The sequence below is a fragment of the Rhinolophus hipposideros genome (assembly GCF_964194185.1).
Source record: "Rhinolophus hipposideros genome assembly, chromosome: 8".
Lineage (NCBI taxonomy): Eukaryota > Metazoa > Chordata > Mammalia > Chiroptera > Rhinolophidae > Rhinolophus > Rhinolophus hipposideros.
The window spans coordinates 71,525,717-71,538,223 of record NC_138054.1 but is presented as its reverse complement, the minus strand read 5'-3'; the positions used below and the strand labels follow the sequence as shown (position 1 = coordinate 71,538,223).

The window sequence follows — 12,507 nt, the reverse complement described above, 5'->3', positions numbered from 1 at the left end:
CGTCTATTACCTGCCAATAAACCATTTGATAACAGACTTTTCTAATTTTGTTTCCATCAGTATTAAAATGCTAATGATTCTTTCTTCCCAGAAAAACTACCATAGTAAAAATTTACCATGTAGCATGAATTACTTATGTTTATTGATAGATTTGCTTGCAGCAAGAGGTCAATTAATTTGTTTTACTTTTATATATAGGTTGTTGACTGAAATTATATGAATGTTAATTCTGCTTATTAACTATTACTCTGTTATAAAAGAATCCCAAGTCTTGTCAATGTTACCTTCTTTCTAGTCCTGAAATAAATCACTTGATTTCTTTTTGTGAATTCTAATTCTCTGTTGAAAATATCTATTTTTTCATTCATTTTGTCCATTTGTTCGTTCATTATATATAGTAAAATAAGACCGGGTCTTATATTAATTTTTGTTCCAAAAGATGCATTACAGCTGATTGTCCAGTGAGGTCTTATTTTGGGGGAAACACGGTAGTATGTGGTTACGTCAGAATTGGAATCTAGGTCCTTCCAAAGAGCTTTCTCCACTGAGGATGCCACTGGCAGGGTAGCAGGAGTGAAGCAGGCGGAGGAGCCGGGACCTCTAGGAGGAGGCCGAGGGGGCCACGTGTGCCCCAGGCTCACCCACCCCCGGGCGGCAGCTCAGTGCCCAGCAGTCCTGGTGGAAGCTGCACAGGGAGAAGCAGTAGACGAGCGGGTCCAGGCAGCTGTGGAGGCTCAGCAGCACCAGGCTGAGGGTGTGCAGAATGTCGAGTGTGGAGGCGGCACGGCTGTTGGGCTGGTTGACAAGCTGTGAGAAACAAGGAAGAGGCAGAAGTCCCAGAAACCTTGGAAATTTTCAACCTGGTGACTGGGAGGGTGGAGGTTCCCCTCATGGAGCGGGTATGGTTCAGATATGTGGGGGTACAGGCACGTGCAGTAAGCCCAAGCAAGGCTGAGCCAACTAGGGGTTCGGGAGAAACCAACCTGGAACATAGAGAATCCGACCCAGAAAGAACCCAAGCCATCCAGATCAGTGGGGGACAGAGCAGGGCATCGATGGAGGGCCAGTCTTTCGATGCACTGATCCAGAGGGACAGGCCTATGCATAGTGACCTTGGACTTGCCTTTGTGAAGGTCTTCTCCTGACGCTTGCCTAGAGTACCTTCGGCAAGGTTGGTTGCAAAGGTTTCACAACTCTCAGGCCTTCCAGCCTGTTTCCCACCTCCTCACCTTTTGACCACAAAGAAGTCCTGGGTCTGACTCAAAACTTTAGACAGCAAATCAGAAAGAGCACAGGCCCTGGAATCAGGCAGATCTTGGATACACACATTTATTTGCCATGTGACCTTGGGCAAATTACTCAGCTTACTGCGCCTGTCTTCTCTGCTGTAAAATGGAGATTAAAAGACCTACCTCACCGTGTTGTTGGGAGGGTTATGAGAAAACATAAGTAAAACTCTGAGCACCATGGCTGACCCTGGGGAGATACTTCATCAGCATTAGTTCCCTTCCCTTCCAGGCAGCACACAGATAACTGTGTACACCCACACAGGCACACTCACAGCACTAGAGATACAGACGCCAAGTAAGCAACACAACACGGAGATATCTGGGCATATTCCTGTTCTCTACCCAAGGGGGGTAAGTGCACAAGCCAATGTCCTCTTCCTATTTTAGACACAGACACACTCCTCGGGTGTCCAAAACTCCGTTCCTCCAATACCAAAATTTGTACTTCTGCCTTTGAACCTCTCAGGCTCCCGTCCTCTGTGGGACCCTGAGTGAGTGGTAGTACCCTCCTCTCCCCGCCCTCTCAGCTCTGTCCACCATGGCTGCCCCACCCTGAACCTCCCCCTTGCCATCCCACTAATTCAGTCTTCTCTTACCTCTTGCTGTTCTGGCTGCTGCAGCTCTCTCTGGGGCCCTTGGGGCCTAGCTTTAAGGAACTGAGACAGAGCAGAATCCACTCCCACCCACACATCCTAGACCCTCCCATCAACTAATTAATCCTAAGACATGACCTGAAGATTGGGCCCAACAGCTGGAAGGGCTGGGGATCACCTGTGGCAGCCAGGGCCCAAAGGGAAGGGAATGTCATTGCAAGGCAAGCGGGAAGGTGGAGGGGGAGGGGAGGGGGGTGGAAAAGTCTAAGGAAGCCCTGGCAGCTGAATGTCATTGTGTTGACCTGACCTAGGTTTAAGCTGCGGAGTGGGGGACACATTTCCTGGGGCCTGGCTTCTCCTTGTGCTAAGGAGCCAATGCTGGAGCTCCTGCTGCTGTCAATCCCAACGGTTCCTCCATACCAGCTGGCCAGCCCACTCCTCTAGCACCCTGCCTTTCCCACAGCTGCTGGGGTGGGGTCCTACAGCCAAGCTTGGGGAGCCCTGTGCAACTAACCTGCGTACGGGCCAAGCCTTGGTAAACAGGAACCCTCAATCTAATGCCAGCTGTGAGAGGTTTTACTCAAAGTCCTGGCTGGAGACAGGCTGGCTGTGGCATCCTGGCGGGGGAGGGGTGGAGAGATGGAGGCCAGGATTCTAGGGGCTCCAGGCTCTACTTTCCTGAGCTTCAAAATTTTCATGCAGAGGGGCAATTCTGGAAAGCAAAGCAGACTTAATCACATTGGACAGATCATCCCATCTACCTTCAAGTTGAAGAGAGCAGAGGTGTGATGCCTGCCCACTTCCAACTTGGCAGCTGGTGCAGTATGAAATGTGTGTTCTGGAGTCAATCAGGACTTAATTCTAGTCTCAGGTCTGACACATAGGCACTTAAGCTTTCTGAGTCCATCTTGTCATCTGTACAACCAACCAGTATTTAATACTAGCATTTATTGAGCACTTATTATGTGCCAGGCACTATTGTCAGCTACTGTCAGTAAATCCTCACAGCAACTCTGAGAAGTAATTACCATTATTAAACATATTCTGCAAAGCAGCTAGAGTGTGGCAGAAACCATTATCTATCTTCCTCCCTTCTTTGCAAACTAGTGTGGATAAATCTTAACTAGCTTAAGTCCATTATGGGATTTCCATTCTCCTTGCTAGTGATTGGTCTAGGAATAGAAATGTGACATAATTCTGGTCAGTGAGATATGAGGGGAAATCTAGGGATCTTCGAAGAGAGATTTCCCCTCTATTTTCACCTTTGGATGTTATGTGTAAATGTGACATCTGGAGCTGCTGCAACTATTTTGCGACTCTGAGGGCAGTAGCCAACAAATTGACAACAGCAGAGCAGAAAATTGAAAAAACGTGTCTTTGAGGTCATCGTAAGGCAGCCAAATTACCCATCATTGAAACTAAAGCTATGCTATCTCTGGACCTGTTACATGAGCAAAAGCTTCCATATTGTTTTGACTCTATATACGTAGTAACATGTGTATGTACTTCACATATACTACTGTATGCGAGTATGTAGTAATACATGTATATATGTGCGTGTGTTATATATATATGGTGAAGATGTTTTTTGATGTGACAGTAGGTGTCCTAACATGGTCACTTTCCCTTGAGAGTACACAGACACACACACTCACATACACACACACACACCCTGCTGACTTCCTAGGACCTCTGGGATTCATCCCAGGCTTCTGGCACTGCTTTAACAGGCAGCGTCCCTTGGAGTTGGCTGTCCCCTGCCTCCGTGTAGGTATCCAAGGAGCACTGCACTGAGTGCCCCACCTCCCTACCAGAGGCTGACAGTTTCAGGTCCTGTAAAATGACTCAATGCCCATCTTTGTTAGCTTTGCAAATCTAAAGTGCCCGAGATGAAAAGCAATGTGGGGGAGTACCTCATGTGACTTGGAAGGGCACAGGCAGAAGTAGACACTTATACTCTGCCGCACTCAATCTGCGAATTTTAAGTATGTAATAAAAACCTTAAAAACGTGCATATCTTTGAACCAGGATCTTCACTCTTAGGGCAATAAAACATGTATGCAAAGGTGATTTACTGTGAGGTTTATAATAGCAAACCATTGGGGACAATCTAAATATCCCTCAGTGGGGCCTTGATTAAACACGTCCTCACAGTGGAATACTAGGCACACATTAACATCAACAACGTAGAACACACATGGAAGGGAGTGTATTAGCTTTAAAAAGCCAACGACAAAGTAGTACATGTGGTCTCATTTTTAATTTAAAAAAATCTATATAAAGGCATAGAAAAAAACTGACAAGTAACAGTTATACAAAGGAATTGAAAGTAGTTATTTGGGGGCATTAAAATGTTGGGTGATTTAAATTTCTTTTCTGCTTATTTTCTACTTTCACATGACAAGGAGAATGGTAGTAAGTGTCAGGAAACAGCAGTAAATGTCCGAGAGGAAGCAGGGCCAGGTAGACAAGATGTCTGTTTCAACAGTGTGGCCATACTTTGACCCTGGATGTATTACTGTATTGGTAACAAGGTGGTGGATTCCGTGTGTTCCGTGTTCCTGCTGTGACAGTGACAAGGCACAGAGAGGAAAGAGACACCTACTCTCAGGATTCCTTGAATGTTCTTAGAGTCTTCCTCCTAGTAGGTCGGACCACTTTCTTAGGTTGGACTAAGAGCTGGCAGATATCCAGCAGCAGCCAAAGTGCCGGGCAGACGACAGCTGGGATGCAAGTGTCCAGTGACTTTCAGAGACACCAAAGTGAAGATAGCCCCTGGAATGGAAAGTGAGGTCTCTGAGACTCCCTGGGGGCACCCAGGAAATCCAGGAGCTCAGGGCTCTCCAGCCTATGCTAACCCACTCCAGCTCAAGCACTCCCATTAAGTACCACCCACTCCATTCCACACACACAAACACACACACACGCATGCACACACATGCACACACATGCACCCTAAACTAACACTCAGCTGTCTGGTCTCCCAGAGAGAGCAGGACCTAGAATCAGAAGCTTTTTGAACTACTAATGTAATCCCTCTCAGAGGGCAAGAAAGAAACAGCAACAATCCAGCCAAATAGGCTGGATTGGTGAGTAAATAGGCATTTATGTCTTTTTTTTTTTTTATCGTTTTTTCGTTTCTTTTTTTTTTTCTTGTTGTTTCGGTTTTTTTTATTTGTTTTTTTTAAATAGGCATTTTTGGAACATATTCTCCCTGATGCTGTTCCTTTCTTAATCCTACGGGAGGGAGGGAGGCCAAGGGTTTGGTGGTGGAAGTGAAGGAAAAATCTGAAAATGAGGGAAGCTCCAGAAATGGAAAGGAAAGCCTGGGGGAGGGGTGGTAGTGGTGGCAGCAATGGTGACACAAGGCCGGGACACACAGATGAGCATGAAGATGTCTGCCCTTTGAAGCAGCAGCTGTCTTTGTACATCAGCAGTTCCTGTGGGCAGAGCTGCTAGGAGAGGGCCTCTCCAGGACTGCTTGCCCCAGGAAAACTCTGCGTTTCTGTACAGGGGGCTCAGCTCTCCTGTTCCCAACCGCCAGACACATAAGTGGCAGCTGCTACTCTATCCTCTCATCTCAGTGTGGGATCAGGCGAGAACAGTAGGGGCTTCTAGGTTACAAGACATCTTTATAAATGGAATACCACACAGCCAATAGAACTGATGAGGTGGAAGGCATAGCTGATATAAAATGGTGTTACAGTATATTACATGTGAAAAGCATCTGTCCTAATCTGAAGACCATGGAAATCACACTACAGCAGGAAGTGCTCCTGGTTCCAGAGAAAAAGGAAGGGTGGCAAGAATAAAGGGGAAGAGAGGAGCAGCCAGGTCTTTCCATCATCCTCCCCAAGAAGTCCCCCTTTCCTCTGCCCAGGTGGACCCCTCCTTACCCATCATGTGCACGGTCAAAAGAAAGTTATGATCTCTTGCAGCACAGGTGGACCCAGGACCCTCAGCAACCCAGCCAAGCAGTTCCAGCCAGCCCACAGCCACTTGGTAGCTCATGGGATCTGCCTGGTAGCCGAACACCTTCAAGAGCAACATGTCAGCGAACAGGATGAACAGGGCTTTCTAGGGATGGCAGGGAAGGCCTGTCAGCCACTCACCAAGGACGCACTGCCCAGGTGCTTCACCGGGGCATTTAGTGCCTACGTCCTCGACTCCCCCAGCAAAGGAGCTACTTCTCTAAGTTAGGTCCAGGGCTGAGGTCAGCCTGGAAAGGGGAGAACCTCTTTGGGGGGCAGAGCTTTAGAATCAGGAAATAGGCTTTATGCTCCAAGGAGAAGGGCTGGATGGTGATGGAGGCATGCCGTGTTTCCCCGAAAATAAGACCGGGTCTTATATTAAGTTTTGCTCCAAAAGACGCATTAGGGCTTATGTTCAGGGGATGTCATCCTGAAAACTCATGGTAGGTCTTATTTTCGGGGAAACACAGTAGACTTATTTTCTCACCAGACTCAAACCAGATTACAACCGAGCCCCAAATTTCAGGAAGAGGAATCACGGCTTGGGCCTTGGGCCTTGTGATCTAGTGTGAAGGTCTTGGGAACTCCACGGCTTTTCTGTCTTTCTGCCTGGCCTGGTTTCTACTCAGGTACTATGCAGGGACTATTTGGGCTTGGGAGACAGCCCAATGTTGCTCATTAAACAGATTCCACCCTGGACATCACATGCTGAGTCCTGGATCCCACCGCAGTAGAGACAAGAGGAGTTTAGGGGGCTAGTGACTCTCTGGCTGAGTCAGGCTCTGTCCTGGGCCACATGACAACACCCAACCCTCAGGTGAGCTACCTTTCCCTGCTCCCCCACCTCAGCTCTACCTGCCCTACTCAACATTTAAGGAAGAAGCTCTAAGCTATCTGGCTGTGGAGATAAACTTTCGCAAACCTATCACCACCCTAAGCCAGGAAAAGAGGGGAGAATCCAGGCCTTGGGAGAGGGAGTCTGTCAGGGTCTCCAGGCTTGTTAGTGAGGGGTTTGGGAGACTGGTGGGCATAAGAACATGAATGTTTTAGTGAGAATCTGGAACTAGACCTAAGGCGGAAGGATAACTTCTAAGGCCTCCCTCTCAGGTTCCATTCTCTAGGAAAGGGCTCTCTGGATTCTACAAGGAAGAGTGTGTCTTTTGGGTCCTGCTTTCTAACTAGCTGTGTAACCTTTGGAAGGTACAGTTCACCTTCAGGGCGGTTTCCTACCCTACCCCTAGCAGGGATTAATAAAACCCCCACCAAGCTCTCAAGAACCCAAGCAAAGGAAGGAGGGGATAGGGGTGGGTAAGGAGCTGTGACCCTGTTCCATTCCATCTTCCTCCCCCAGTCCCCGACCATTTCTCTTCCAGCTCTTGATTTGCCTAGGCGACCAATGATCAGCTGGAAGGGGACATGCCCGACCACTTCCATCAATGGAACATCCAGAGAATTCAGAGGAACTCCCCAGGCAGGCGCCCACGTCGAAGACGAGGTCCAGGTGCTCTGCCCCCAACCCTAGCGCCACTTTACCCAAAGGCAGGTGCGTCCGCCGGGTATCGGCGCGGGCAGGCGGGGGAGGGGCGCGCCGGGTAACGGCTGGGGTGACCGCTGGGGCCCATCCGCCCGCCGCCCACGCCACGCCGCTCACCATCTGCTGGCACGCAGGTGCCGCTATCTGCTCTGAGAGCTTGGCCGCCCCGGGTGAGTGCGAAGAAGCCGCCCGGCAGGACACAAAGAGCAGCTAGCGGGAGCGCCATAGCCGCGTAAGCCCTCCAGGAGGGCGGGCTCGCACGCCCCAGGGCAGCCCCCACCCCTCCCCTCGAAAACCCGCCCCTGCCGCTGGTTTATTTCCTCCCGCCACCGAGCGGCCGGAGGACCTGCGCCAGAAGCCTCCCTTTTCTTGCCTTCCAGGAGTGTTGCCACCCTCTCATTTTCCCAGCACTGGTTGCAGGAGAGATGGCATTTGTCGCAGATGGGGACCCTGAGGCCAACTGGCTCTTAACTGACTGTACAGGCCCATTTGAATTCAGGGAAAGTCTCCGTCTCCTAGTCCCCACGGACAGAGGGGAGGCAAACATGGCTATCGACGTGGCTCACAGAAGGGCTCAGTTAGCATCAAAAGACCAGGGCTTCATTCGGGTCTGTGCCACCTAGCTTTGCGTTCTGAGCTGTCACCTAACGTCAGCGGGCCTCAGTATCTGCTTCTGTAAATGGGGATAACACCGTATCAGCCCTGCTAAGTCTGTAATAGACCTAGCACAATGCCTGGCACTTGTAAGAGCTCAAAAAGCTGCAAATTATTAAATTAACAGTAATAAACCAATAGCTAGTCATAAAATGAATTGCTCTTTTGTCTTTGCCTGAAATATATTTTCCCCCTAATTTCTCTCAGCTGAAATTAAAATGTAAAAGGTGCTTGAAAATTCAGATACTTGCAGCCACGGGAAAAAACGCTTTCATGAACCAAAACCCTACAGGCCACCCCTGGCCCGTCTGCTCTTACCTGGAAATCTGTCTAGACCTGGATGGGCAAATTATGGGCCAAATTCGGTCAGCTTTCTGGGTTTTTTACTCCCTCCCCCTTCCCCAGCTAACAATGTTTGTTTACATTTTTAAATAAAAAATTATAAAGGCAGCTTTCATGACACAGGAAAATTATATGAATTCTTATTTCAATGTTCAGAAATAAAAAGCTTTATTGAAACACACCTACACTCGTGTATTGTCTACAGCTGCTTTTGTGCTGCAGCCACAGAATTGAGTACTGCAGTTGCCACCTATGGCCTGCAAAGCCTAAACTATTCACTATCGGGCCCTTTACAACAAAGGTTTGTCCTAAACCTTTGGGGGCCAGGGAGGCCCCCAAAAGGAGTCTCAAACTCTCCTGCTGCTCTTATTTCCTGTTAGCCAAGTTGCTTAGATCCGTTTTCTACCTACCCACAACCTGCTAGAGTAGGAGGCTGAAGACTAAAATGTCCCACGTGCTTCTAAATGCCAAGCAGTTTCAACATCCAGATTTGCTATTACATAAATTGGGTCTTTCATTACCTACATATTTGTCACTAATCCAAATTATTCGATCAATGAATAAAATAGTTAAATTCTCTACTTTGGAATATTAAAACTATAATTATGTGTAAATGTGTAATTATTAAATTCCACAAAAAGAGAAAAATTATTAAAACATTTAATCACTGAAAGCACATATCCACATTAGGAAATTATATTTTAGGATACTTATCTCATACAAAATTTAACACAAAAGTATAGAATTTGATAATAAGCAATATGCATTTACTATTCTTTCTCCTTTAGTAATTTTTCTATCCTTGGAATTAAAGATGTGACTGCAAGTCTTAGGGCAGGGCCAGAAACCAACAGATTCCTTTGTTTTGACTCAGTCAAAGCCGAAAATGTAGCATCACATAAATAAATAGTTGAAAAAGGCAATAAAAACTGCATTGCCTTTTCATAAAGTTCTGGGTAACTTGTCTTTGCATTTATCCAAAATTGAGTTACAGACACTGATTTAAATACTGATTGTAATTCTAAATCTGAAGATAACTGTCCCAGTTTTTCTTCTTCAAAGTCCGTGAGACTGCTATTTTGGTGATTCACAAAAGGATGAAGTATCCACAAATTTCCTGAACGTAAGTCTTCCTCTGGTGGATAACAGTCATTGAACATTTGAGAAAGTCCTTCCAGGTGCTCAAAAACAATGCTTGCAATGCTCCTCATATTTAAGCCCGATGAGTTTGAGAATTCAGAAAATGAAGAGAACATGTCATAATCATTCTCCTGTGTGCGCTTCAACCACATTTTTAACTTTTCTTTAAAGACATCCATTTTATTATACAAGTTGAAGAGTGTAGTCATAGTTCCTTGGAGACTTAAATTTAATTCATTTATAAGTGAAAAAATATCTGATAAATAGGCCAGCTTTGCAACCCATTCCTCATCAACAAAATACTTGGCCAGATCTGAATGCTTTTGATTTAGAAAAATTTCAATTTCATGTCGTAATTCAAATAACCTTGTTAAAATTCTCCCTCTTGATAGCCAACGTACTTCAGCATGAAGTGGTAAATTCACATGCTCAGACCCCATCTCTTCACACAAGATTGTTAACATACGTGAATTCAATGCATTGCTCTTTATAAAACTTAAAATTTGTGCTGACTGCAAAAGTATTTCATGTAAGCATGGAGACAACTTTTCTGCTGCTAAATGTTCACGGTGAATAAAGCAATGTGTAAACGCCACTGTATTCATTGCAACTTCTTGAATTTTTGCCTTTAAACCAGAATACCTGCCAGTCATGCTTATAGCCCCATCTGTACAGAGACCAACACAATGTTTCCAATCCAGAGATTTACTATCAGTATATTTATTTATCAGTTCAAATATTTCAAAACCAGTTATTTGAGAAGGCATTTCAATACAACACAATAATTCTTCTTTTATGTCACTACAATCATAATCAATGAAACGAATATAGCACAAAAGAAGGGTGATGTTTGAGATTTCTGAAGACTCATCTATCTGAAGGGCAAACCACTTTGACTCTCTGACTTTTTGAATCAACTGATCTTCAATGTCTGCAGACAGTTCATCAATTCTACATCCAATCGTACTGTTAGAAAGAGGGATGGTTTTCATTTCGTCTCCAGCACTTGAACCCAAAACTTCTGAACACATTTCTACTAAATATGGTTTAATTAATTCTTCAGCAATGGAGAATGGCTTCTTGCTGGCAGCAATTTGGAAAGCAATTAAGTAAGATGCTTTCATAAGTGACTTTTCAACTAGTAAACACTTTTTAAAAGAATTGTTTTGACATTCCATCTCAAGAGATTTTTGTTCAAAAAAATCTACTGGTTTGTTTTCTAATTCTGAATGCTTTGTCTTCAAATGATGAGAAAGATCTGCTGGCTTCATGTTTTCAGCAGATAAGATTTCTCCACAAATGACGCATTGTGGCCTTGGTGAACTTTCTTTTGATCCCGGACAGATAATAAAGCCAACTTTTAAATATTCCGCATCATAAGTCTGGAAAAAACCTACTCTTTTTTTCTTTGCAGGTGGAGAATCAAGTTCCACATCACTTTTCTCATTAGGCATAGGTAAATCTGAATGAAATATTTGAACCTGTTATTTTCAAGAACAACTAAGCAATGTTCTTTATGTTTTCCCCATGGATTTAAAATTTACATTTTTTTTACTATTTATATTTATCAAAGGAATACACTAATTAAAGTTTAAACACAAACCATAATACTTCCATTATGCTATTAAATACTGAATTTTTCCTTTGCCCACAGCTTGGTCACGGACTGAATTAAAACTGTAGGCAATGGTAGATGAACTTGCAATGCTATGTATTCAACAGATTACTGGAATTATAGCAGAAGTCCATAGAATACATCAAACTAAGAAAGTTACTTAACTTTTTAAAAGTTCAGGAAAAAGAAAAAGAGAAAACAAATGTTGCAAAAAGTTAACACTTGGTGAAGGGTACATTGGTGTTCATTGTACTGTATTTTCAATCTTTCTGAATTTTGAAATTTTTCCAAATTAAAGTTGAGGGGAAAAGAGAAGTGTTAATTATTGGATTTAATACCCAGTGTTAGTGAGGGTGCAGAGAAATGGATGCTCTCAAACTGGAGCATAAATTGATGTAACTTTTTAGGAGGGCAATTTTGCAACACATATCCAAAGCTTTAAAAATCTATGATAGCTTTTGAATCTGTAATTCCACTATTTAGGATTTGTCCTAAGGACATAATCAAACAATGGACAAAGATCCATTTATCCAGCTTAATCAACATTGTTTATAACATTAAAAAATTAGACGCAATCTAAATGCCCAGTCTTCGGGGGATGGATACGTTATAGACATTGGAATCTATGTATCCATTAAGAATCTCAATGTATATTTAAATTTATTTTGACATGGAATGGCTTCCGATGCAATGTCAAATGAAAACATAGTTCACAACAGTATATAGAAAACAATCCAATATTTAATATAGAAAAAAATTTAAAAATGTATAAACACACACATACCCACACATTTAGATGTCCACAGATCCTCTACTACCTTCCACATGTGAATGTGTATATAAATTCATGTACACAAAGTATCATTTTAACAGGAATATCAGATTTAACAAGAAGCAATCAAATTTACTGAGGAAAGAAAACAGGATTCTCCTTGACTCTTACCAAAAGAATGGCACCCTACATAAAAACTCATGATTACTTGGTGATAGACTAAGCTTTTAAATAGAGTATATTCTGTGACATAAAATTATCATTAAAAACAAAAATCAAAAAAAATGCTTTGGGCAGAATAGGCTATGAAAATAATTGAAAATATAAGGGTAGTAGGATTAAAAGCTATAACATGGACTGGAGCAATTAGTTTTCAAGTATGAATTCAAGTAATTTTACTGATCACCAACACCTCAGACATAGATAAATCTTTAACTCACAAATTAATTCATAGTATTTTAAAAAAGAACTAAGGTTAAGTCACTAATACTTTTAAATAAATTTATATCTTAGTAATTATAATAGCTTTTCTGTACATTTGAAAAATAGCATTGCACACATGTAGAAGATGTTTGTCCACTCTACACATAGTGCTTT

The 12,507-nt window shown here is 43.7% G+C and overlaps 2 protein-coding genes across 12 annotated transcripts in view; both read right to left on the bottom strand.

Moving 5' to 3' along the window:
* Window positions 1-676: 676 nt before the first annotated feature.
* On the bottom strand, window positions 677-7,613 carry TMEM35B (transmembrane protein 35B; the record flags this gene model as incomplete). The annotated part of the gene is given in 8 exon segments (XM_081056377.1): window positions 677-807; window positions 4,488-4,628; window positions 4,630-4,657; window positions 5,779-5,808; window positions 5,811-5,856; window positions 5,858-5,959; window positions 7,505-7,555; window positions 7,557-7,613. Coding segments are annotated over 7 exon segments (453 nt in total). The 3' UTR covers window positions 677-807; window positions 4,488-4,489.
* A 922-nt stretch (window positions 7,614-8,535) lies between these two features.
* ZMYM6 (zinc finger MYM-type containing 6) overlaps window positions 8,536-12,507 on the bottom strand; it is a 38,947-nt gene continuing 34,975 nt past the window's right edge. For 10 of the 11 annotated variants that reach the window (XM_081056854.1, XM_081056860.1, XM_081056864.1 and 7 more), the window contains one exon: window positions 8,536-10,985. In XM_081056854.1, coding sequence (XP_080912980.1) covers window positions 9,154-10,985 — 1,832 coding nt within the window. In that variant the 3' untranslated portion in view covers window positions 8,536-9,153. Of the gene's footprint in view, window positions 11,005-12,507 lie in introns of all 11 variants that reach the window. The other variant, XM_081056855.1, reaches the window with a different exon arrangement.